Source organism: Kogia breviceps, chromosome 10, assembly GCF_026419965.1.
Source record: "Kogia breviceps isolate mKogBre1 chromosome 10, mKogBre1 haplotype 1, whole genome shotgun sequence".
NCBI lineage: Eukaryota > Metazoa > Chordata > Mammalia > Artiodactyla > Physeteridae > Kogia > Kogia breviceps.
This window is the reverse complement of record NC_081319.1, coordinates 73,112,083-73,137,300: the sequence shown is the minus strand read 5'-3', so window position 1 is coordinate 73,137,300 and position 25,218 is coordinate 73,112,083. Positions and strand designations below refer to the sequence as shown.

General features: G+C 49.8%; 1 protein-coding gene across 3 annotated transcripts in view; it reads left to right on the top strand.

The window, feature by feature from the left end:
- The window catches only part of KIF6 (kinesin family member 6), a 400,730-nt gene that overhangs the window by 356,056 nt on the left and 19,456 nt on the right, over nt 1-25,218 (top strand). For 2 of the 3 annotated variants that reach the window (XM_067006146.1, XM_067006147.1), the window contains exons 16-18: nt 2,831-2,881; nt 21,634-21,718; nt 22,882-23,017. In XM_067006146.1, coding sequence (XP_066862247.1) covers nt 2,831-2,881; nt 21,634-21,718; nt 22,882-23,017 — 272 coding nt within the window. Of the gene's footprint in view, nt 1-2,830; nt 2,882-7,130; nt 7,419-21,633; nt 21,719-22,881; nt 23,018-25,218 lie in introns of those variants that run through there. The other variant, XM_067006148.1, reaches the window with a different exon arrangement.

Sequence of the window (25,218 nt, the reverse complement as noted above, 5' to 3'; positions counted from 1 at the left end):
CTCAGTCCTGGTGGCAAAACCCCCCTCTTTTTTTTTTTTTTTTTTTTTTTGTGGTACGCGGGCCTCTTACTGTTGGGGCCTCTCCCGTTGTGGAGCGCAGGCTCAGGACGCGCAGGCTCAGCGGCCATGGCTCACGGGCCCAGCCGCTCCGCGGCATGTGGGATCTTCCCAGACCGGGGCACGAACCCGTGTCCCCTGCATCGGCAGGTGGATTCTCAACCACTGCGCCACCAGGGAAGCACCCCCCCCTCTTTATTTTCATGAGCAGTATTTCCCAGGCTGGATCTGTGGAGAATGCTTCACCCTGTTATTCCAAAATAGCCTCCCCAGGACTTGGGAAGGGGAGCCTGGTCACTCCGGTAGGAACAGGGGAAGCCACAACACACTAGTCTGAGCACCTACAGGAGGCACGTAGCTGGGGAGGCGCATGGTCAGGGAGGCCAGCCGTCGAGGACACTCTTTGGCGGGGAGGCTTGTTTTCGGGGAGGTAGTTTCCAGGGGGCCAGGCAGCCCGTGTGGGCTCTAAAGGAGCAGGTCACTGTCCAGTCTCATTAGGAGGGTGGTACCCAGGCACGTTAGAGGCTCGTGGCACCTGCACCAGATACCCAGGAAACCAGCCAGGCACCACAGCAGCATCAGTGCTCCATACTGTGGGCGTGAGAAAGCCCTCGAAACCGAGAGAGGTGTCTAAATGGGCCACTGCATTTGCCACAGCACTATCTCCTTTTATTTGAAGACTGTGTGTGCCGTGCTTCTTTAAAAATCAAGTCAGCAGTGTTTGAGGTAGACTGGAGGCTCAGCCCAGCACCACCCCTGTGCCCCCAACTTGTTGACTCTGCTGGTGCAGACAGTAGGGTCACGTGGGGAAGAGTGGGGAAGAGAGCCCACCTCTGGCCATGGCTGGGCTGGGTTTCAGGTCCTGGTGGCTCCAGGCTCATCCAGTACTCATCCTTGGGCTAGGTTTCCGCCTCCTCACCCCCTTCCAACACATTCCCTAAGTTCTCACTCGCCCGCACTTGGAATTAGGGTGCAATGATTGCTTCCACCCAGTCCTTGGCTCCCTCCCTGTGCGTAGTCCTCTCCAGGGGGGACACGTGGAAGGCAGGGTAGACTTGCACAGTGACACACCAGGAGACAGTGGCCTCCGAGGTGGAGCTGAAAGAACTGGGGATGTTTAACCCAGAGAGGACACATCTAAGTGGAGAATCCATAGCACCCTCAGATGTGTAAAGGGGTCTCACTGCCCATGAGAGAGGATCCTTTTTCTATGCTGTTCCAGAGAACACACCAGGTCCAAATAGGAAAATTCCAAGGAATCAGGTGTCAATAGCACATCAGCAATTCCTTATATACAATTTAACCAGTGGAACAGCCTGGGTACATATAAGTCAGAGGTGAAATGACCATTTCATTCTGTAGAAGGGACTCCTAAATTGTGTGGGAAATTCAACTGAATGACCTCTGCCATCCCTCCCAATCATAATATTCTAGGAGTGCCCTAGAAATTTGGGGGAGTGACAAGGTCTCCTGTGACTGCTTCATTGGAAACTCAGTTCAGGTGTAGCCTTTGAGGCGTAGAATGTACTGTATATGAGGAGAGGAAGCAATGAAGTTCCGAGGCTTTCTCAGAATCCCCCAGTGGCCTGATCACATCTCCCAAATGGGATGTGCAATATAGACAGCGCTGACGTTTTAACAAGCGTGCTGAACGCTTGGACATAAACAAACCCCAGGGCTGCTGTTGCAGCCATGCCTCAAGCACAGCATCACGGAGTTTCAGAGATGGAGGAAGCCTGGAGGTCATTTGGTCCCAGCCCCTACTCAGGGCAGGAATTCTCCATCTAACAACCCAACAGATGGTTGCCCAGCTTCTGCTTGAGCATTTTCAGGAAGGGGCTCACTGCTCTGCCAGGAGATTTAGTCCATTTTGAGACAACTTAATCCACGTGGAGACAGTCCTTGTTGTGAGCTGTTTCTTCCTCGTATTGAGTCCTAAGTCTGCCTTCATTTGACTTGACATTTACCCTCAGCAATAGGACAAAAATAAATCTGTTCTCTCATCCATATAACAATATTTAGATTTTTAAAGACAGCCATTGTCTCCATGACTCCAAATATTTTTTTCTCCTGTCTAAACATCTCCAGTCACCTTAACCATTTCTCACATGGCGTGGTTTCCGAGCCCTCACCAACCCAGTTACCATCTTCTAAGTGTTTTCTATTTTACTAATGTTCCTTACAAAAAGCAGCTCCTAGAACAGAAAACCAACTGTGGTCTGACCACTGCAAAGTACAGCAGTGCTCTCACCTCCCTTGATCTACACACTAGACCCTTATTGATGCAACATGGAATTAGATGTGTTTCCTACCATATGATCAACTGCTGTGTTCATATTAAGGTTACCATCAACTAAAACCACCATATTTTTTGACACAGTTTCTTATAGCTTAAAAGAAAGAAGTGAATTTAAAAGGGATCCTATACATTATTAAAAGATCAAATCCTGCCTCCCCCTTCATTAACAATAGACACATAGAACTGTCTAAGAGACTGTAGCCCTAGCAAAGATGATGTGTGACATACTAAGATAACTGAACCCTAACTAAGATAACTGATAGTGAGTCCAAAGGTGAAATGTGTGCTTATATTGACATGCCAGGGCCCCAGCCTTTGCAGCCTCTTGTTCCACACATCCAGGGCCTGCAGGGCTATGCTTGCTTGGTCTTTCATACTCTATCTAATTTTTTTATCTCGCCACCTACTTCCAAGGCCACATCTTCCTCCAGCCCACTGGAGACTCACCAGTGGTTTCCTTTGTGTCTTTGACAGGTCGCCTGAAGGAAGAAATCACCCAGCGGCACATGCAGCAAGTAGCTCTAGGTGGGTACAAAGTGGAGCCTGCAAGCAGACGGGGAAGGTAATACAGGCTGACCTGGTCTGGGAAGCCCACACCCAGCTGGACAACAGCCCATCCAGAGCCCTTGGGAAGGTTAGAGGAGGGGAGGTTTGCGGTCAGTGCAGCTTTCTTGGGACACCTCTCCTCTCAGGGACCAGTCTCCCCCTCCTGTGTGCTTTGCTTCCGGCTGTCAGCACCTGGCACCCTACCCTCCCTGCTGCTGCCTCATCCTCTGACCTTTTCCACCCCACACCCCAACCTAAATTCACCCCCTATGTCCCAGCTCCTCAGGGTCCTACTCGGAGCTTTCTAGAACCACGACTAACTCATCCCAGCAGTAACGGTTGGTGATGAAAACAGCTACCAGTGGCTGAACTATCTCTGTGCCCTGCTTTATGTGCACGTCTCCTCATCCTCCCAACAGTCCTAAGAGTGCAGTGCCTCTTCCAGATGAAGGTGATTTAGTGACTTGCCCAAGGTCACAGGCTAGTAAGTGTTGAAACTAGGACTTGAACCAGGTCTCTGAGTCCACACTGGGCGCTCTTGGTCCCCATGCGATTTACTGCCCACAACAATGATGGGCCCACTTCATACATTAATAATGCAAACACTAAACCAACAGAGTGATATTATAAGAGGGCCTGGGCACCTTTTAGGCAGTGGGCATCTGCAGAAAATGCCCCCTTGTGACATGTGACCCAAGGAAATCACCCAGGAGGAGTGTGCATCTCCCTGGAAGGCTGGTGGAACAGGGCTCCTGGGCAGGGCTCCCCCGTATCCTCTCCCACTAGCCTGGGATCAAGCCTTCTAGAGCTTTGATTAAATAAGCAATTCATGTGTTCTGAACAACATGGGTTCCCCTTGAGAGGGGCTGGCCCCTGGAATGACCTGCAGTTGGAGAAATCCTGTGCACAGGATCTCTGGGGGAAAATGGAGTAGACTCCCAGTGTCATGAGGGTAATCCATCTGAGCCTAGTAACTTGGCCTATTGGGAATGTTGGTTGTTTAGTTTGGGTCATAACAATGATCATATCAAATAACTACTGATTACATCAGAAACACAGAACAAGGAAGCCTAAGACACACTGATGGAGCCTGAGCTTTTCCCTGTTGGCTCTGACTGAGGGGTCAGGCAGATGTGCTGGGCCTGACCTCCCATTGCCAGAGGCCTGGGCAGGGTCTTGGAGCCAGGATTCTGCGGAGCACCTTCCCTAGCACACAGCCAGGGCTGCCCGGGGCCCTAACTCATAGCGCCGTGCTTGGGAAGGGCACAGGGGCCTCTGTGGGGAGCTGTGTGCCGAGGTGCAGGTCACCGGAGAGGGAGTCATCCCTAGCGCTGGCTGCCACCTGGTCTCTTCTTCAGTCTTCATGATGCTTATTGAACAGAAACAGTGATGTGGAAAATACCACTCAAGTATTTCCAAGGGTGGTTTTGCTCTAGGGCCTGAGGAGTCATTTCCATGGCTTTCAGGGCAAGAGGTGCTCCATCCTCTCTGCCCACCCCCCACCCCCATCCCAACCCTGCTGTGTCTCTTCAACCGCAGGCACCTCCTTAATTCCTATGTTCACCTCTCTGGGAGCCTTCTTCTAAAGTATAGCAGGTGTCAGGTGCAGCAGAGCCCAACTTTGCCTGAAGTAATCAGCCAACTTCAAACAGAAAGCACTTTGGCTGAAAGTCTAATTAAGAGCATTTGAAATACCTGTTTATTTTAAAAGCATACTATCCCAATTAGAGAAGAAGTGTTATCATCTCCCAGCTGCCATTTTGAGATCAAATGCCACATTGCTATCCAGACGCCTTAGGAGCTTGTCTGATGGGGCTGTGGACCACCCCCCCCACCCCCCCCCACCCCCCCCCCCACCCCGCTGCACATGCGTCCCAAGGGACATATTTCAGAAGGGACTTCTTCTCATTGAGAGAAAGCTCTCAATGCAGCAGATTATTTACAGCACCGTTTCCTGCTTTAACCCTTGCCCTTCAGACTAGCCTTGGGGCTGAAGGCCAGGACCGGCTCCTGTAAGACCAAAAACAACTCGCTCGGTTTATTTGGCTTCCGGACGTTCTGTATTCAGTACAGGGATGAGGCAGTGACTACACCTGGTCTTACCCTTCCATTTCTGTGGGTTCGTTTGTGTTGCGGTTCCTTCCCCCTTTCTGTTCTGTTTCTTTCTCTGCTTCTTCTCCTCCCTACTTTCCCTCACCCTCCATTTCAAGTATTCCCTTTGATATTATTTCTTTCTTTTACCTACATGTTCCTAAGTTTCCATGAAAGTGCAGGTGGGGTCTCTTGGTTGAGTTTGGGGTTTGGGGGGGTTAGGGGGTCAGGAGTAATGAGCAAGTCTGAGCAGGAGAGGTTTTCTCGTGTATTTTGCATAAGAATATGTCTCTGTTTGTATGAGTAGACATATGACCAAGAAAATTTGCAGAAGTGTAATCTCGTAAAGCATAGACTTAATGGTGAGGTGAGAGGCCCCGTGTGGAAGAGACAGTAGATTGATGAAAGAAGGCCAGATCCAGTGAGCATGTCACCATGTCAGGAATTTGGGGAATACTCAAAACCCGTCACTTCCTGATTAATTTACTACATTCTACTGCTATCTCTGCTCATGAGGTTATTTACAATGACTGCGTCTGTGTCCTGGAAACACTGTCTCACGGTGTGCTTCTGTGCCTCTCTTCCCAATTCCACCGTCAGTGACATCACACTGGCAGCTTAAATCAGCACAGTGGGAGTATTTACACCAAGGGCAAATACCGTTATAAACTGGCGCTTTCTTTCCCAGAGAGCTAGTTGTTAAACGTTTCCCACCACACCACTGGCACACAGATAAACACCCATGGAAAGACCCGTTCTGTGCATGGGCACCTTTGCCCTTAAGAAGACTTCTACGCCCCTTCCCGGCTGAAAATCCACATTATGGTTCTGCCTGCATTCACTGCCCACCCAAGGGACCCTAGTCCTTCTGAAAGGCAGTGACCAGGGAAACCAACGGAGACAGAGTGGGGCAAGAGAAGCATGGGCCCAGTGGGCCCCCTTGATGTGACAGCCAGAGCTGGAGGGGGTGGGTTCCTTACGAAAATCATCAATGACCAGTTCTAAGAATATCATCAACAAACAAGTTACTGGTGGACTTAGAGCAGGGCTGACTCCCGCACACTATTTCAGGAAACAATAAAACTATTATTTTTCAATTAAGCATCATTTGGAAGTGATACGAACTGAACTAGATCTAGCTGGCTGAGTTGAGAGTGCTTTGCTGAATTCAGCTGTGTGTGTTTTTCCCTCTCTGTTGTACTAGCTCTCCGGCACCGTAAAGTGTTGTCAGTGATGCAGCTGGGACTAATCAGCAAACGTTTCTTGAGTACTTCCCCATGTGCCGTGGCTCTAAGCTCTTTACTTGTATTTCCCTCTTTAAAGCTCCTAAAATCCCCATGCGGGAGGTACTACTATTATCCTCACTTTCCTTAAGGCCCAAAGGGGTTAAGGTGAATCTGCCCAGCTTTGCTCAGCTAAGGATGCAAATGCAGACGTGGCTCGAGAGCTTGTGCTGTAACCACCACACTGCACGGCCCTCAGCCCCAGGCTGAGCATTATGGAGTCCACAGAGGGACAGGGATTCACTGCCTGCCCTCGAAGGGTGCATAGCCAGCACAAGGGGATATATACATTTAAAAGATAACTCTTTATCTAATTCCAGATTTAGACACATGTATTATTCTATCCACTGTCCTCTTTCCACTGTAGCCCCAAACCAAGTCGGCCTTGACCTCCTCCATGCAGCCTTGCCCACCCACTTCTCCCCAGTCTGCTTTGTCCTTTAGCCTCATGCACCTCTGCTGAAGCACCAACCTTGTTTTGTAATTATTTATTTCCATAGCTATTCTCCACACTAAAATGTGAGCTCCTGGAAAGCTGGGTGCAGTCATATTAATCTCTGTACCCCCCGGCAGCCAGCACAGGCAATAAACAGGCCAAGTCAATGCTTCCCCAGATGACTCCCAGACTCACACATCTTGCAAAAGTGTAATGAGACATTTGAACATAAAATAAGTCCATTTAAAAGAAGTAGAAGGAGTAAGTGCTTTCGGAGCCCACAGCTGAGCGGATTACAACACACAGGCAATAAATCCGACTCTGTCTTATCTAGCCACCACGCAGAAAGAGGAGTACCCCGAGTTACACAGTTTTCATTTTCTGACCACAGGAAGCATACTAACTAATTTATCTGCAGAAATAGAATTTCTTCTGGAAGTAAACACAGGCCAGAATTTATCGTGGGGACCTTTGTATAAAGGACACTGAGTGACACAGTGAATGATGTCGTCAACTGCAGTTTTACAAAGGATATCGAAATGTTGTTCAACAAGATGATTCTCGCATTGACCCTCTGTAAAAGCGAGAAGCCTGACATTAGCGCGTAACTCACTGAGAGGTGACGTACTCCAGGAACCCTGCTTTCTGACGGCCTCACAGCGCAGGACAAGAACCTGGGAAGCCATCCCAGGAACGGGGGCTATGCCTTCTCTCTCAGGTGTCTCTTCCGAGCAATATTTGATCAGGGCCTGGATCTCCTGCAGCTCACAATCAAAATTCTACCAAGTGCCTGTGATTAAAATTTAAGGGCTTCCTTGGTGGTGCAGTGGTTGAGAAGGGCTTCCTTGGTGGTGCAGTGGTTAAGAGTCCGCCTGCCGATTCAGGGGACGCGGGTTCGTGCCCTGGTCCGGGAAGAACCCACATGCCGCAGAGCGGCTGGGCCCGTGAGCCATGGCCGCTGAGCCTGCGCATCCGGAGCCTGTGCTCCGCAATGGGAGAGGCCACAACAGTGAGAGGCCCACGTCCCACAAAAAAAAAAAAAAAAAAAAAAGAAAAAAAGAAAAAAAATTTAAAAGGCCCATCGCACTACCAAGCAGCATGTGAAATGTGGCAAGTGAGAGGGACAGACCATCAGAGCTTCAGGATCTTAACAGAGAGAGTGGCCCCTGGGGGTTGTCACCAAGGCCATGGACCTGAGCTGAGCCTTGAAGAAAAGCAGGAGTCAGAACCACAGAGAGGAGGGTGGGAGCAGGGGATAGATGTCATGTGTGTGCTGGGGTGGGGAGGGGGAGGAAGGCTGATTCGGTGTGTGTGTATGTGTGTGTGGTATGTGTTTGTTTTGTGCTTTGTGGGGAGTTGATTTGGAGTAGTCCAGAAAAAGGCTAACACGGTGAGGTGGACCAGTTCACTGAGAGCCTTGAATCCAAAGATTTCCCTCACAGGCAGTTGAGCCACTGAACATTTTTGAGCAAGGAAGCCTTGGTCAAAGAGGCCTTTTAGGAAAAGAAAGCCCCAGGCGGTAGCTCGAGTTCCTCAGCATTTGCTAACTGACTGATGAATAAATAATCTGCACCACCCTGGAGACCCCCTTCACCCAAGCCTTCACCCAGCCCCTGCACTGGGCGATTGCTCCAGGTACACATGCCTGCAGCCCAGGCCCAGGGAGGGGTTGAGGACTCCTGGCCATCTCTGGATAAACCTGCTGCAGACACTGCCCAGCGAGATCTGGGGCTGCCCGGGGAGTCCCACACTGACCGCATGCCATGCAGAAGCAACCCCTGAGAACAGGCCATTGTAGCTGCAATGCCTCGTGGGGCCCTTGGATTACCACTGGGTAGTGCATGCTACCTGACCTGAAGAGCCCGGAGTGACAGCGCTGAATCCCAGCAGGGCCTTAATGAGGGTCGACAGAAGACTGAACCTGAAGGCTCCCTGTTTTACCTCGTTGTTCCAGCTTAGAGTGCTCTGAGTTCTTTTCTCCTGAACAGTGTTCCTGCAGTGACCTCTTGTGGCATCCCTGCCATTCTCCAAAGACAGGCCACCACCATTGCTACCTTCTCCCGTTTGGTGGAAAATTAAGACTGAGTCTTGAAATGCTTTTTGGAATTCTGAGCCCGGGAGCCACAAATTTGAGAGAAAGCAAAAGGCCAGACTGTCATCAATTTATTCAGCAGACTAGACTGAGCACCCAGTATGAGACCAGGAATTCCAGGATGAGGGGAGGAACCACTGATGGAGACAACTGGAGCAACCCTCCCGGCATCAGCCAGCCCAGTGGTTTTCAAAATGGGCTATAGGGGACCCATTTGGGCCACACTGTGGCCCCTTTGGGACCGCAGTGTGAGGGTGAGGGGACCCAGGGTGCAAATGGCAGGACCCCAGGATTTTCACCTGGTTCAACCAAAGCAACTTCTGTTTCTCTTTTTGTCATTAAGCCTTTGCTTGAAGAAAAGGTTCTGAGCTTTGAACACATCTTCCTCCCTTCGGAACTTGCAGCTCTTTTTGAGACATTTCCAAAGGCAGACAGTCCAAGCTTCCCTTCCCCAGAGCTATCTCAGTTTCCCCTGGGCTCACACGGAACTCTGCATATGCTTCTATAAGAGAACTTATCACCTTGTATAGTAATTACTCAGTCTTTTATCCTTCTCCCCCAGCCCCGAGTGCAGTGATTGGCACACAGAAGGTCCTCCCTAAGAGTTAGCTGAATAAATCAGTGATATCTAAGGGATCAGATTTTTGCCTTAAAGATTCACCAGCTAAGAGACTCTGTGACTAGGTTCCAACATCTGTAAAATGGGGGTGGTTGGATTAAATGATATCCTGTGCCCAACAGCCCATCACAGTCCCTGGGACTTAGCGGGCATCTACAGATCCCTGGCTGAATGAACAAATGAATCTAACACTCCTCAGCCATCAAGTGCCACAATTGTTATCTCTTTGTGAATGCAGAGTTCCTTAAGACATGCAGAAAACACTCACAACCTTGGCAAGGAGACATGAGAGGGCTTGGATGGGTTAGAGATGTTTTCATCCTACCTGAAATGAATGATCCAAATGCTGACCCTTTGGAGTAAGGGAGAAAGTAATGGAAGCAGCTGCCCCAGAGGCTGAGATGGCATCTCAGCTGGTTCCAAAAGGACTCAGGTGGCTCTGTAAGACCAGTGATAAAGTCTCACCACCTGAGCCGATTCTAATCCACAGGTGCTTGTGAATATAGGGTCAGCTTCGGTGACACAAGGTCCTTGGCCAAATTTCCAGGCTCAAGATGGAGAAGTAATAAGTAGTATTATAAGTATAATAAGTATAATATAATATAATAAGTATAATAAGAAGTAATAAGGAGTCCCCACCCCATTTCCCTGCCCAGTTCCCAGTTGCCAAGGCTCCAGACCCTTTGCGTAGTTCCAGACTCCCTCAGCAGCCGTTCTGGAGAATGGAAGGCTGTGGGCATCAGCCCCGGGGCAAGTCTTGAACTGCGACCATGGTTTAGTAAAAAGAGCACTCACTCTAGAGTCAGGAGAACCCTGCTTGATGGTGCCTCTGCCATTTGCTAGTCATGTGACCTTGGCCCATTAACCTTCCTGCATTTCCGTTTCCTTGTCCATAAGAGAAGAAGAACATCTACTCCTCAGAACTGAGCTCAGTGCTGAGTGAGGTATATATGTGATGGAGCCGAGGACAAAGTAGATGCTCAGTGAATTGTCATGAACTCTGACTCTGGGTGCCAGGAGCCAAATGCCCAGGCAGTGGGCAGAGCCCGTGGCCACAGAGCTACCACAGTCCTGGGCTACCAACATGAGTTGGCATAACTGGTGGAGGTCACCATGATCCCAGTCACCACATCTCTCTACCCACATTTGCTCACAGGCTCTATAAGTCACTCTTCTTTGCAAAAATACATCAAGCCCCAGGAAGGGGCTATCTATTCCTTTGAGCACTTGAACACTGATGATCCTGTTACCAGTTGCCAGAGCCATTTTTTTCATTGTGCAGATGTGCAGAAACCATGCGTGCTGCTTTGAGTGAATTAGGCATTTGACCAATGTCTCCATCAGTTGGGACTGCTGTGACAAATTACCACAGACTAGGTGGCTGATAAACAATGGAGATTTTTTTTCTCACAGTTCTGGAGGCTGAAAGCCTGAGATCAGAGTCAGGTTCTGGTGAGGTCCCTCTCCTGGGCGCAGACTGCCAGCTTCTCGTTGTGTCCACTTGTGCTGAAAAGATCAAGCCACCTCTCTGGTCTCTTCTTAGAAAGGCACTAATCTCACTTATGGGGGCTCCACCCTCATGACCCAATTACCTCCCAAAGGCCCCACCTGCAGATACCATCACATTAGGGATTTGATTTCACCATGTGAATTTTGGAGGGGACACAGCCCATAATAATCAAACACAGTAGACAAAATTCTAACCTCTTGACTTCATCTGCAAAAATGTATCTGATAAAATATACCACGGCCGGCTCCTCCATCTGTCCTCTCTTGTGTTTGGCCAGTCTCAGCCCAGAAAAGGTCTTTCTGTTGCAAGCGTAGTGGAGCTGGGTAAGACCTTCCTAAAACCCCAAGGAAACTGATGATGAGTTTGGGGAAGACCTACCAACAGGAAACCAGGGTCGTCTGTGCTCAGATACAAACGATGGGTGCTTTGTGTTCCAAATAACCAACAAAAAGCTCTAAGTGGTGCTTTGAAAATACTGATGTCTATTCAGAAGACCATGAGGGCACTGTTTTACAGAGAGCTGTGAGCAGGGGACACCCAGAGAGCAGAGCAGAGCAATTTCCATATAAAAAAAGGAAAGGAAAAGAGAAGCAGGGAGAAGTGAATTGTATAGATAAAGTCTATGACCAACCATTGGGGATGAATCTGGCAATATCTGATATCTGCAATATCTAGAAGATATGCAACCTCCACCACCTGGCAATTCCATGCCTAGGAACATATACCTGAGATGGTGTCACATGTGTGCCCGAGGGGGCACTCCTGGCAGCATTGTTCTTATCATAGCAAACAGTCAAACGAAAAAGAACCAAGACAGGAGACCACCCAAAGGTCCCCCGTAGGGGGTGGATAAGGGAGCGAGAACTGTGATACAATCATACAGTGGAACACCTTAGAGAATTCAACATCGATAAACTAGATTTACGTGTAGCAGTGTGAATACGTCTCAAAAACACAATGGTGATTGAAAAAAAGAAAATTGCTGAAGGATATATATGGACCCATACCATTCGTGTAAATTCCAAAATTTTGAATACTTTTTGTCGGGGGGAAGGGAATGGAAGCTTCGGACATGAAAGATTCATAAAACACACATGTACAGGTGCACAGTCCGACAAACAGTTATAAAGAGAACACCCTGCCACCCCTTAAGTCAAGAAATGGCTAAGTAATGTTTACAGGACACTAAAGACACAGAGCACGAATATAAAAGCACGAAGGGAAGGCTATGGAGCTCCATCAGGATAGTGATGTTACCTTCAGGGAGGGAGGGTGGGGCTAGGGGAGGGCACAAAGGAGGCCTCCACCAATTCTGAACCGTTCTAGCTCCAAACAAAGCCCAAGTCTACGGCAGCTGTGTCCAACTGCTGATTTTTAGGTTTTCCAAAATACTAGTGTTATTATATCATTCTTTGAACATTTTTTTTCTGTTTGTAATGGTTTATAATAATTTCCATACCTCTACGAAGGACTAGATTCCAGTGGTTCAGAAATCAAACACAAATTACTGTTCTCGTGGAATCATTGTGTTGGTAGAAGTGGTAGTAAAAAGTGAATCCCAATTCAATTCCAATTCATCTTCATTTTCCTCACTACCGTTCATGTCAGGATCATTTTACGTAAAGAGGAAAACGGAAAGTTTACCACCATTCATCTTCTCCTCCAGGTGCCTTGTATTCTCTGGGAGGGACTAACAGCTACAGATGGTCTGCTTGCATGTTGAACAATACAGGGGAAGCGCCTATGAAGGCTGCTTTTTACTGTTCTCCCCCTGTTTCTATAAATCCTCACAATGGAGAGAGTTCTTCTCCTGCCCCTGGAAGAAACTGGGCAGCCCAGTAACTCAATTGCTCATTGTTAATTACCAGCAAAACAAACAACAAAAACAACAGAAACCCACATTGGTCATTCTGTATTGTAACTAGAGTCTCAATAGTTCAAATTTCACTCAAAGATAAGACTTCCCTCCCTTTCCCTGGCTAAGGCCAACCACCAGGAAGAGAGGGACATGGTCAGCTCCTTCTCTCTCTAACTCACTTCTTCCCTCAGCCTGCTAAGCTGTTTCCCCTGAAGGAGTTAGAGATAAGAAGGAAGAGAGGAAAGGCAGTTGGTAAAGATCACACTTAACTGGTACCATTGTAACACAGCTTTGTGCTCTCTGGGCCCAGCAAATGTTCAAAGCTGACTCTTGCTCATTCGGGGTACTTTCACGGGTCCCTGGAGGCCCCTCACCCACACATTCCTTGTCTCGAGGGAATGCACCCCATTTGGACAGTTGCTTACCTGTACAGGTCAGGGTCCAAATGGGAAGCAAGTGGCAGTACTCAAATTAGCTATTGTGAAGAGAGTTGAATAAAGTCCTGTTGACAAAGTCGTGAGCAGAGGGTAGGGAAACCACAAAGGAGATCGTAGTACCCCAGAGGTAATAACAGCAGCAAGGCAGGAAGCATCAGGCCTAAGAGGGCAAGGGAGTGAGCAGTTAGGAAACTTGAAGACAGAAATGGCTGTGCAGCTATGGAGAACAGTATGAAGTTTCCTTAAAAAACTAAAAATAAAACTACCATACGACCCAGCAATCCCACTACTGGGCATATACACTGAGAAAACCATAATTCAAAGAGTCATGTACCACAATGTACACTGCAACACTGTTTACAATAGCCAGGACATGGAAGCAACCTAAGTGTCCATCGACAGATGAATGGGTAAAGAAGATGTGGCACATATATACAATGGAATATTACACAGCCATGAAAAGAAACAAAATTGAGTTATTTGTAGTGAGGTGGATGGACCTAGAATCTGTCATACAGAGTGAAGTAAGTCAGAAAGAGAAAAACAAATACCATATGCTAACACATATATATGGAATCTAAAAAAAAAAAAAATTGGTTCTGAAGAACCTAGGGGCAGGACAGGAATAAAGACTCAGACATAGAGAATGGACTTGAGGACACGGGGAGAGGGAAGGGTAAGCTGGGACGAAGTGAGAGAGTGGCATGGACTTATATATACTGCCAAATGTAAAATAGATAGCTAGTGGGAAGCAGCCGCATAGCACAGGGAGATCAGCTCAGTGCTTTGTGACCATCTAGAGGGCTGGGATAGGAAGGGTGGGAGGGAGGGGATATGGGGATATATGTATATGTATAGCTGATTCACTTTGTTATACAGCAGAAACTAACACAACATTGTAAAGCAATTATACTCCAATAAAGATATTAAAAAAGAAGAAATGGCTGTACAGAAAGGCTGTGGCCATCTGATAGGAGCTGTGACCTTCAGTAAAGCAGTGCATTCAGCTTGTGGCCTCTATAGAGATGTCTGGGGAAAGAAATACCTCAGCCTGTCTCCTCCCATGCTCCAGTCCCTGCCCGTGTTCCCCATCGGCTGAGTCCAGCCAGAGGGCGGAGGGTAAGGAAGCCCACTGTTCTCTACCAGCCAGGCTCCTGGGGTGAGGAACAGAAGGGGAGAGGGCGGAGGGTGGATTTGGAGAAGCAAAAGGAACAGACCCAACTCCTCCAGGCTTCCCGTGGTCCACCGCCAGGTTTGTTTCTCCTAAGGTCCCTCTAGGTGGCTTTATTAAAAGGGATCTAAGTTTTAAGTGGTGTGCCAGAGGGTCTGAGTGCTGTGCTAGAACCCGCTCACTCTGGCTCACGAGCACGGACCATGGGCATCTCCTCCCATCTCCAGATCCAGAAGCATCATGCTGGTGGCTTGAAATCAGTCACACCACAAACATTGGCAAACACTACAAATCAGGGCCTTTTCTCTTCAGAGAGCTGGTTGTCCCACATCTGCCAGCATGCCTCTGATCTCAGGTGACCCTAACACTCTCCTCCGTGCTGGAGCCCATGCTTTTTCCACAGAAATGGCAGCCACTCCGCTCCTGCTGCTCACACAGCATCAGCCCATGCCCCACCCTCTAGAGTTCTTAAGGGGAGTCACACTTCTGCCCACACCACACACACACAGCACACACCATGCACACACACAGCACACACTACTCACACACACATACACCATGCACACACAACACACACACCATGCACACACACCATGCACACACACAACACACACCATGAACACACAAAAACACATCATGCACACACAACACACCATGCGCACACAACACACACCATGCACACACATACCATGCACACACCGTGCACACACACAACACAACACGCACACACAACACGCACACACACCATGCACAAACAATACACACACAACACACACCACGCACACACACAAACACACCATGCACACACACACCACACCACAAACACACAGCAGATTCCCAAGGGTTCTCATCAAGCTTTCTGAGCTGTCTCCTTCAAGCCCCCTCCCTACATTGGGAAGGATCTCTACACACATTACCCCCGGTGAAGCGGATAAGGTGGGCTGAAGGCAAACTACTAGGGTGTTTAAAAAAATTCTCCAGAAATTTCTTTTGGCCCTTTACTAACATCAATGTGCGCATTTTGGTTGTCTGCCCACTCTTGCCACCTCACTTTGAAAATGTGCCAGTTCTACTGTGTAGTCTGTTTCCGAACTCACTTTTGACTCTGAAATACAACAAAATTTTGCCAAATGAACAGATTGGCTTACAAATTAGCTAGTAGCAGATAAGTTTTCCAAAAGTGGAGGGAGATGATTTTATTAAGGATTCTCAGTTCAATTCCTAGAAGTCCTAAAATTTCTTTTACAAGCCAATCCAGAGAATTGACCAAACCCCACTGATCATTATCATTAGAGGTTTTCACAGGAGGAAGGCCTGTGCTCACCCTCATAGGTGTGGGGAAAACTGCCCTCCCCAACAGGTCATAGGTGTCCTGAGAACACTCCAGACTCGCTGGGTCCAGTGTGACAAGGATATAGCTGGGTTTTAGGGATGCCAAGCTTCCTACTAATGTCTCTCTGAAAAGCCACTGAGATTAAGACATGTGGTCAACACTGGTCAGTGAGGCGAAAGTGACAGAGGGTAGAATTGCCAAGGGACTCGGGCTTGTAGAGAAACCCTGAGTTCAGTAATGTCGGCACACTTCTGAGGAGCGAGGAGGCCTCAGTGGGCAGGATGCAGGCAGGAGCAGCCTTTGCACAGGGCTGCCTCTGAAGGGGGTGGGGAGAGGGTACCAGGAGCCTCAGAAAGAGGTGCCAGGCTCTGAGTGGCTGCAACCAGAGAATGCTGACCGGAAAGCAGAGATGGAGCTGGGGTCCCAGCAGAAAGGACTGTGGAGAGTTGGGAGAAGGAGACAGCTTCCGTTTGAGCAGAGGTGATCTTGGTCGGGAAGTGAGTAAGGAGACTAGAAGCATCTTTCCTGTGAATGCGGGATGCTCCTGGGGTCTTCCTTGTATCGCTTGCAAGTCCACACTGACCCTCTGTGTGGGCCGCATCCTCCTCCAGGAATGCAGTGGAGGGGAGTAATGCCGAAGGAGAGAGGCCACCATCCCAGGGGTCTGGTCGTGGGCAGAGAGGCCCAGAGTGGACGCAGAGGAGGTTACTCGGGAGGGAAGGGACTCAGCTGGCCTTCCATGAGCAGAGTCCAGGCTCCAAACCAGCATGGGGAAGGATTTTGATTGTGCTAAAGCTGGGCCATCTGTGCTCTCAGAGAGCGCCCCATTCTCCCCGCGGGGAGGACGGCGGTGGTGAGTAGGGACCCGAGCAGCGATCAGCCACAGCCCTGGGTCCGCAGGGTATTCACCACGCCCTTGAGTCCGAGCCTGCCGTGGACAGCGATGGTGTTACACAAAATCAACACCAAGACGCATGGTGGCACTGAGCGCCTGTCAGCCTGTGATCACTCCAGCTGGCAATAAATTTGAGCCATTAAACAGGAAATGGTCTGATTGGGAAGCCAGAATCTTTGCCTCTGAGCTGCTGACCATTGTGGTAATTGAGCTACTGACATCATCCGTCTTGGGTAGAATAGACACTTTGACTTCAGAAACAAGGTGAGGCTGAGTGATCTGGGCTCTGTGAGACAGTGTAGCCCAAGGAGGCCCAGAGTGGGTGTTCAGGGAGCGAATCCGTAGTTGGATAGCTAAGGCCACCTGCTGGAATGCCTCCGTGGCTCTGCCGTCTCGTCTGCCACGGTAAAGCCACATAATTCACGGCCTTCTCCCGCGCAGGGCACCGGCCTTTGCTCCACGGAAGCCCACAGGGCCCCTTTCGGCTGGTGCCTGGTTGGAAATGTCAATACCGCCTTCCTTAGGATTCCTAACACACAGTTAAGGAGACAAGCAGGCTGGCTCTGGGTATTCTGGGGGCTGCCTTGGGGGGCCAGGCTCCCGTGGGTAACGTGGGTAGCGAAAACTCCTCACACGCATCAGGCGAGCTACAGGTGCCCAGTGGGAGGAGCGTGCAGGCCGTGGTTTCGGGTAGGAAAGGGCAGTCTGCACAGGCCGGCACCGGAGGGGAGAGCCTGAGGCTTTTTCTCAGCCCCAGCCCCGCACCTGAAAGGCATTCATGGAAAAGAGCATCGCCTTCAGATACCAAGGACAAGTCAATACCGACCTCAGTGATCTGCCCCATGGCTACTTTCATTATGCCAGTCGCTTGCAAAGGAAAAAGCACCAGCTTTGAAGTCAGACAGAGCTGGGTCCTGACTCCAGCTCTTTTTACCAGTGGTGCGATCCCGGGGAAGATTACTTCCCCTGTCAGAACTCAGTTTCCCCATCTGTGATGGGCTTGTTATATAAGAGCCACAGAGCAGCCACATGGTGGATATCGTTATTCGGATATCCACCATCTGCAAGGGCTAAGTGCAGGCAGCCCAGCCCTACAGAGAGTGTGACTTCCTTGCTGCAAACCCCTGAGCTCCTTTGCCCCACAGTGGCTTCCAAAGGTCTGGAAGGTGGGTGGGGGGCAAAGGGCCATGCTGGCCCCCGTGTAGCATCCTATATGAACCCCTGCAGGTCCTGCATCCTCAGTGACTCCTGCATGGAGTACTTGCATTGAAACTGGACACAGAGCCTCGAACGGTGTTTCTTAACAAGCGGTGAGCATCAGAATCACAGGGGAACCTACCATCAAATCCTAACTCAGAACGTCTGGGGTAGGGCCCAGCAGTCTCTGTGCTTTTACAAGTGCCTTAGGCAATTTTCTGGTGCACCCCCAGTAGAAAGCCAGTGAACAAAAGAAATGAGATTCTGCACATTTCAGACCTTTACTCATGCCCGGGATAAGGGGACCCACAGGAGGCTGGCCTTCCCAGCAAGCACCCCTTTGTTCTTGTGCTGCTGGTTCCAAACCCCTGACACATCAGAGGTGGGGTCAGCCTGGGACTGTGCGTGCCCTGCTGGAAGTTTCAGTTACTATTTGACTGCTCAGGGCTTCCACCACGTGTGACATTCAGATCTACAGCCGCTGGAATGAAGCCCTTCTTTTTCACTTCTGTATTGTGTGGCAGCCGGCTGCCCACACAGACTCACAGTGTGACCTCATGGGCCACTCAGGGCTACAACCTTCGGTGCTCCCGTGCCAGCCAGAGTCCTGTGCTTGAAAGGAGGACTCCTTGTGCCTCCTGTCAGGTGACTGGAGGTTCTGTCCCTGGCCACAGTCCCAGTGGGCATGGAGACCTGCAAAGCACAACTGCCCTTTACTTACTCCCTTTTCCTCTGTCTCTGCTCAGCCGCTTTGTCTGTTTCCCTCTGAGTTCCCAGCCCCTCTTTCTCTTGAGAGACCGCTGATAAAGGGAAGCCTCAGGAAGCAGCAGAAGCAGCCAGGGCCGTCTCCTGGTGAGGTTACAATGCACTTCACTCAGCAAACATCACTTTGGCAAGAGGCCCCTTTGGTTGTCGTGGCAACGCGGGGAGCTTGTGTCTTGGGGGTATGCTGTGCCCTCATTCTGGCTGCCCAAGTTCCCTTGCCCCAGCTTTCTTTCCCAGATCCTTTCACCACCCTGGCGCCACCTCACATTAACTATCCTTCAGTTTGGAGCAGCTTTGTCTTGACCAGCAAAACAACTACTTGGCTTTGCTATCAAAGGAATAGATCACACCATTCCTCTCCTCGACGCCCTCCAGCCTCTCAGCTCTCTCAAAGCCAACGTCCTTTCCAGACCCTCAAGGTCCTACCTGATCTGGCCTCAGTTTCCTCACTGGCCCAGCCTTCACCCCAGAGCAGGATCTTCACTGCATCTCTCAGGGGGTTCCTTGGTATGGGGTCAAAAAGTGTTAAAAGGACAAAGGAGAGCCGCAGCTTTTCTTTTTTAACAGACTCGGAGATACATGTGTCCATTTCTGAAACCATTAGGAAAGGAAATATTCTATTTCAAGTCCTACCATTATCAGTTTGGCGTTGAGATACTTCCTTCAGTTTATCGGGTCTGACGTTTCCCAGAGAGGACAAGGGCCAGTGAGCACAGGCAGCATTGCGGGTACCCTGGACGTGGAGTCTGAACAAACAAAGCACTGGGGAGATACAAAGAGCAGAGAGACCAGTCCCTGCCCTCAAGGGGCTTCCAGGGCCTAGACCTGGGGGACCATGGGTGACGAGGACAGGCAGTTTGGCTCATTAGGGCCACTAAGATGCACCAGCATGGGGGACAGTGTAGTCTTCGGCTGGGAAGTCTATGGTATCTATGAGTGAGACACTTGCTCAGCCAGTTTACAAGTGACAGGTGATACTTGACACAAGGGACAGAGAGTAACAGGTGCCTGGCAGATAAAGAACAGAATCCTGATCCGCTTAGCTTATCTATCCAATGAGTTAGATAACGACATAAAAGCAGCTGAAAGGGAAAGAATAAGGCATGCCAGAATAAGGACCTCACAGCAGGCTAAACCCCCAATAAATGGGAAATATTGCATTTGTGATTAAAAGGATAATCACACTGAAGTAGAATGCGTTTTGACAACCGCTCATAAATATAGGAACGTATGTAAACTGACCGCAAGCTTAATAGAAGACAGTGACAAACTGACATGGCCATGACAATGACAAAGCTGCTGAAAAACAAAAACAGTGCTAGGGGGCTGCCTGGTATAAACATCTAGCTCTTTGGAACCAGAAAAATTGGGTTCAAATCCCAGCCCTGCCACTTATTAGCTCTGTGACCTTGAGTTATTCACCAACCTCTCCGAGCCTCAGAATCTAACTGAAATGAGATGGTAATGCCTTCCCTGCTCAGTTATTTTGAGAATTAGCAATAAGATGAGTAGACCACCTAGCCCAGCGTCTAGTAGAACTTGGCAGAACCTGGAATATAGAAGGCGCTCAGTAAATGGTCATTGTTAGTAATTCACCTCCTATAGAAATATAGAACGTAAATTTTTCAAGGCTAGGAGAACTCTTCTCTACCCTGCCCCTCTCGGGCCTATCTGGAGTACGATGTCCAGATTCAGGCTCTGTACCTCAGATCGATTAGAAAGTCACCTTGCTACTGAGCGCTTAGGTGAGAGAATTAGGCGGAGTCAGCCTGGGCATAAAGCTCCAGGCACATGTGGTATTTTGTTGTTGTTGCTGTTGCTGTTAAAGTATTTAAAGAACCCTCAGATTAAGAAGGAGGACATACTGTGCTGCTCCGGAGCTCCAAAGGAGAGGTGAAAAGAAGTTAGTGGGGCAGGTCTCAGCTCCAAGTAAGAGGAAACAGAGCTGCCCGCAACGAGGTAGCCTCAGTGTAAATCACTGAGCCCCACCCCCGGCAGTGTTGGGGGAGAAAGCAGATGACCATCCTCAGAAATGTTATCGAAAGAATTTCTGAATCGAGAGCCTTCCCACCAAACAAACCTGGATTTGGATCCAGGCTCCTCAAGTTAGCCATGCGGCCTTGGGCAGGTTAACCTCTTTGAACCTCCATGCCCTTATCTGTAAAAGGGGAGTCACAATACCTCCAATGATACCAGAAGGATTAAGTCTGATCATGTCCAGAAAGCACCTAGCGTGTGATAGAGTCTCCCCTCCAAAGAGTAAAAAGTGGGGCTGCATAACTCCTAAGATGCCTTCTGAGGCTGAGAAATGCAATACAACCACCGAGAGCCTCCTGGGAAGATAGACAGACCCCACCCACCAGGCTAGGAAAGGATGGGCTCCAGACAAGCACGCAAGCAACCAGAGCAGGCAACCCGGCAACCAGCAGTGGTGGCTGGCGTGTCTGGGGACACGGCCCTCACCTATAGGACTTGCCAGGGCCCTGTGGGCAGGGCGTCTGAGCATGGTTCTCAGCCCTGGGTGCACATTGGGTTAATCGGGCTTAGAACCACTGCTTCAGAGGGAAGTCAAAAACGGGAGACATGATTTGAGGCTGGAGAATTTGGCACCTCAGCTGATGCAAAGTAAGATGTGAGCCGTTTTAGTGGTGCTTTCTTGGTTTATGAAGGGTTCAGTATCAGAGGAGGGGGAAATGGTGTTTTGCATCTTCCCTGGGGACTCAAGAGGAAACGAGTGAACTCCATGGTAAAAGGATTGGTAGCGATATAAAGAAGAATTCCCTTCCAGTGACAGATGTTGGACAGTGGGAGGGACAGTGGATGGAGCATAACCATGGAACCCTCCTCTGGGGCTCTCAGCCGAGCAGAGGTTGCCACCCAGAGGAGGTGGGTAAAACAAGTGCCCATCCAAAGGCCCCAGAAGGACTCACAGGGTCCCCTTTCACCTGGGACGCACGATGACTGTGTCATCCGCTCTAAACATCACACTCTCCCTTGACCTTTCTTCCTCGCTGGAGGGAACCATCAGCATCTCCCTTCTCCAGGTATCTCAGAAAACACACCTGTGCCCTCGACGCCAGACCTGCTGGAGGAGAAGCTTCGATCACAACTGGAGGAAGAAAAGAGAAGGTGCCCTTTCTTTTCGCCACACACACCCTGACCCCAGCCCCTCGGGGCCACCTGGAGCTGTGGGGCAGGGCAGGGTGGCCACGCCCGTCCCAGGCCTGCGGCTACTCTGGAAGCGGGTCCTAAAATAGCTGGAGGAGGTGCCACCTTTCAGCAGGCAGTCGTGAGATGCAGGAAGCCGAGGCAGGGTGGGGCTGGAGCGGGGCGCAGAAGGCCCAGCCAGGCTCCAGCGCTGGGATCCCCGAATCCGGCAGGGAGAGCGGCCTCCGCAGCCCCAGCCCAGGCTGCAGCCCAGGAAGCGGCGAGTCTTGTCTGCTGCTGCCCTCTAGGGGAGCCCAGAAGTATGACCATGGGGGACCTCCATCCCCCCACTTCGCTCCTCAGGCTCCTTATCTGCAAGGTGTCCAGAGAATATCAGACCCTCCTGCGTCCATTTAGGGCCCCAGAATGATTTAACCTGCAGAGCGAGGAACCTCAAGCATAAACAGACATCTGGTCATTACTGATACAAGCTTCTCAGTTCATTCATGCATTTAGGCATTCCACAGCCATCTCCTCTGCCATGGAGACGTTTGGGGGAAACCAAACAAGAAACCTTCCTTGCTCTCAAGGGGGCAATGCTGTCACTGTAACACACACCACCCACCCCTGGGCTGGCTAAGCATGTACCCTGAGCGCACCCTGTCACACTGCCCCCACCCCCAGATGGCCTGGGTTCAAACCCTGGCTCCTCTGTTTATTAGCTCGGTGCTGTAGAGCAAGTTCCTTAACCTCTCCATGCCTCAGGTTCCAAATCTGTAAAGGGGAGATGATGATAATAGCACCTTCCTCATAGGGTTGTGAAGAGGATTAAATGAGTTTATAGACGGCAAGGGCCTAGAGCAATGCCTGCCCTTCAGTGCCCCCGTAATGGTACTTAACCTTCTTGGAGAGGGGTTAGTCATCTCACACACAGAGCCCCACGGCCCACGGGACAGAAATACCTGGCTCTGGGCTCACATGCTGGCAGCGTACTCTGGCCTGGGTGGGCAACTGTAAGGTCCCAGCCCCAGGCACCAAGGCTACATGGGCAGGCTTCTGAGGCTCAGGCCCTGCCGCCGCCAGTCTCTTTAGAGCCCTCCCTCCCTGCCAGTGACTTTCAAGACTCCTCTCTGACTCCACTGCAGGTATAAAGCCATGTTCACGCACCTGAAGGCGCTGAAGGTGGAGATTGAGCACTTGCAGCTACTCATGGACAAAGCCAAAGTGAAGCTGCAGAAAGAGTTTGAAGCCTGGTGGGCAGAGGAGGCCACCAGCCTGCAGGTACTGGCAGCCACGCCCCTTCACTGCCCCAGAGCCCGCCCTCGTGCTGGGGCCTGAGGAACGTCAGGGCAGCCAGGGAGGGGCCAGACCCCCAGCCCCATGGTGGGGTGGTTGGGGGGGCAGAGGAAGAAGAATGGCGGCTTAGACCCACAGTGCACGTGCTCTCAGCCCCTACCTCCTGAAGCGAGGGCTCGTTTTAGTAACAAGGAACGTGAGTGGTCAGGGGCTCACTGTTTCCTTGCTAGCGCCCGACGCATAGAAATGTAGGGGGTGGGAGGTGTAGCTCCCCAACCCGATGGATTGCCACCATTGCTTCCTGAGATGCAGTGACAATACCGATTGTTCTTTATTACAGTCATATATATGTATGTATGTGTGTATATGTATATATGGTATAAATTTTAGAAAATACAGAAAAACACAAGTTAAATCGCCATAATCCCACCACTTAAGGATAACTGATATTAATATGTTGGATTATATTATTTTATATTCTTATGCATATACATCCACATGCTTTTATAAAAATAGAATCATATTAGTCTTCAAGTATTACAAACGGCTTTTGTTTTTACTTAGTTGTCCAGCATGCCACCTCTTCCATGGCATGATTCCCTGACATCTTTCCAGTGCTGTCACTGTTCAAGCATATGGATTTATTCTAATATATTTAATCTCCTATTTTTTTTTTTTTTTTTTTTTTTCGGTATGCGGGCCTCTCACTGTTGTGGCCTCTCCCGTTGCGGAGCACAGGCTCCGGACGCGCAGGCCTAGCGGCCATGGCTCACGGGCTTAGTTGCTCCGCGGCATGTGGGATCTTCCCGGACCAGGGCACGAACCCGTGTCTCCTGCATCGGCAGGCGGATTCTCAACCACTGCGCCACCAGGGAAGCCCTCTCCTATTGTTTGATGTTTAGGTTGCTTGGGGGTCGTTTCACTAGAAAAGTATTTGAAGATACATTCTTGCATATTTCCTAGACAAATTCCTAGAAGTTCTCTATAATATTATGAAGCCTAAAATAACCTGTCAAGAAATGTTCGTACACAACCCCAGTTCCAGCTGTCCTCGTGTGACCCCTCAGCTGTGTATAATAAAAGAGATGACATACACATAATCCTACCACTTGTGTGGCTGGGAGAACCCTTAGAGATTCTCTAACAGGCTGATTGTGTCATTTTAAGGACAAGAAACTGAGAGCCAGAGAAGATAGTGTCCCAAGGACACAACCGAGCAGTAACCCATACATTGCCGAGTGGCCTCGTGACCAGACAATGGAGAAACATATTTGGATAAAATTAAATACACAAGATGACAAATAAAACCAATATGATGGGGCTTCCCTGGTGGTGCAGTGGTTGAGAGTCCGCCTGCCGATGCAGGAGACACGGGTTCGTGCCCTGGTCCGGGAGGATCCCACATGCCGTGGAGCAACTAAGCCCGTGAGCCATGGCCGCTGGGCCTGCGCGTCCGGAGCCTGTGCTCCGCAATGGGAGAGGCCACAACAGTGAGAGGCCCGCATACCGCAAAAAAAAAAAAAAAAAAAAAAAAAACCCAATATGATGGAAATACAGTTATCACAATATTTTAGCAGCAAAGTTATGGTATAGTAATATGTATACCATTTTACAGATGCATTAATTCATAAGATCTGGGGGGCTCAATATTTACCACAATTCCAAAGTAGTGATGAACACAATATTTCAAGATTTCTGCAACAACTGTAATGTGATCTGAAAATGTCTGTAATTTCTACTGGTGGCGGAGTCACTGGTACCACCCATTCTACTGTGGTTTGTTGTCTACATTTAATCATCGAAAGAAATGTTAAATTTCAGGTAGACGTTAGGAAGAATAAAGATGTCACTGGTTCCCAGTCACGTGCACAGTGTCCCTGCTCTCCAGTTAAGAAACCTCCCTCGGGAGGTCATCAGTGGGTGAGACCATCAGCCACTGCCGGTGCCCATGGGCATCCGGCCACTGGACAGTGAGGAGGATTATCCCGTCATCCCGTGTGACCCAGGAAGAGTCCAGTCGAGGCTGATGGATTCAGACCGTTTATTACTACTCGCATAGACAGTGAAAGCCAGGGTAGCCAAGGTGTCACCTCCCCCACCACGGGACGTCATTGAAACAGAAGGGACCAGGTGACCACAGCAGAGATGGTGGGCCGCCCCGTAGCAATTCCATGCAGCCACTAAGC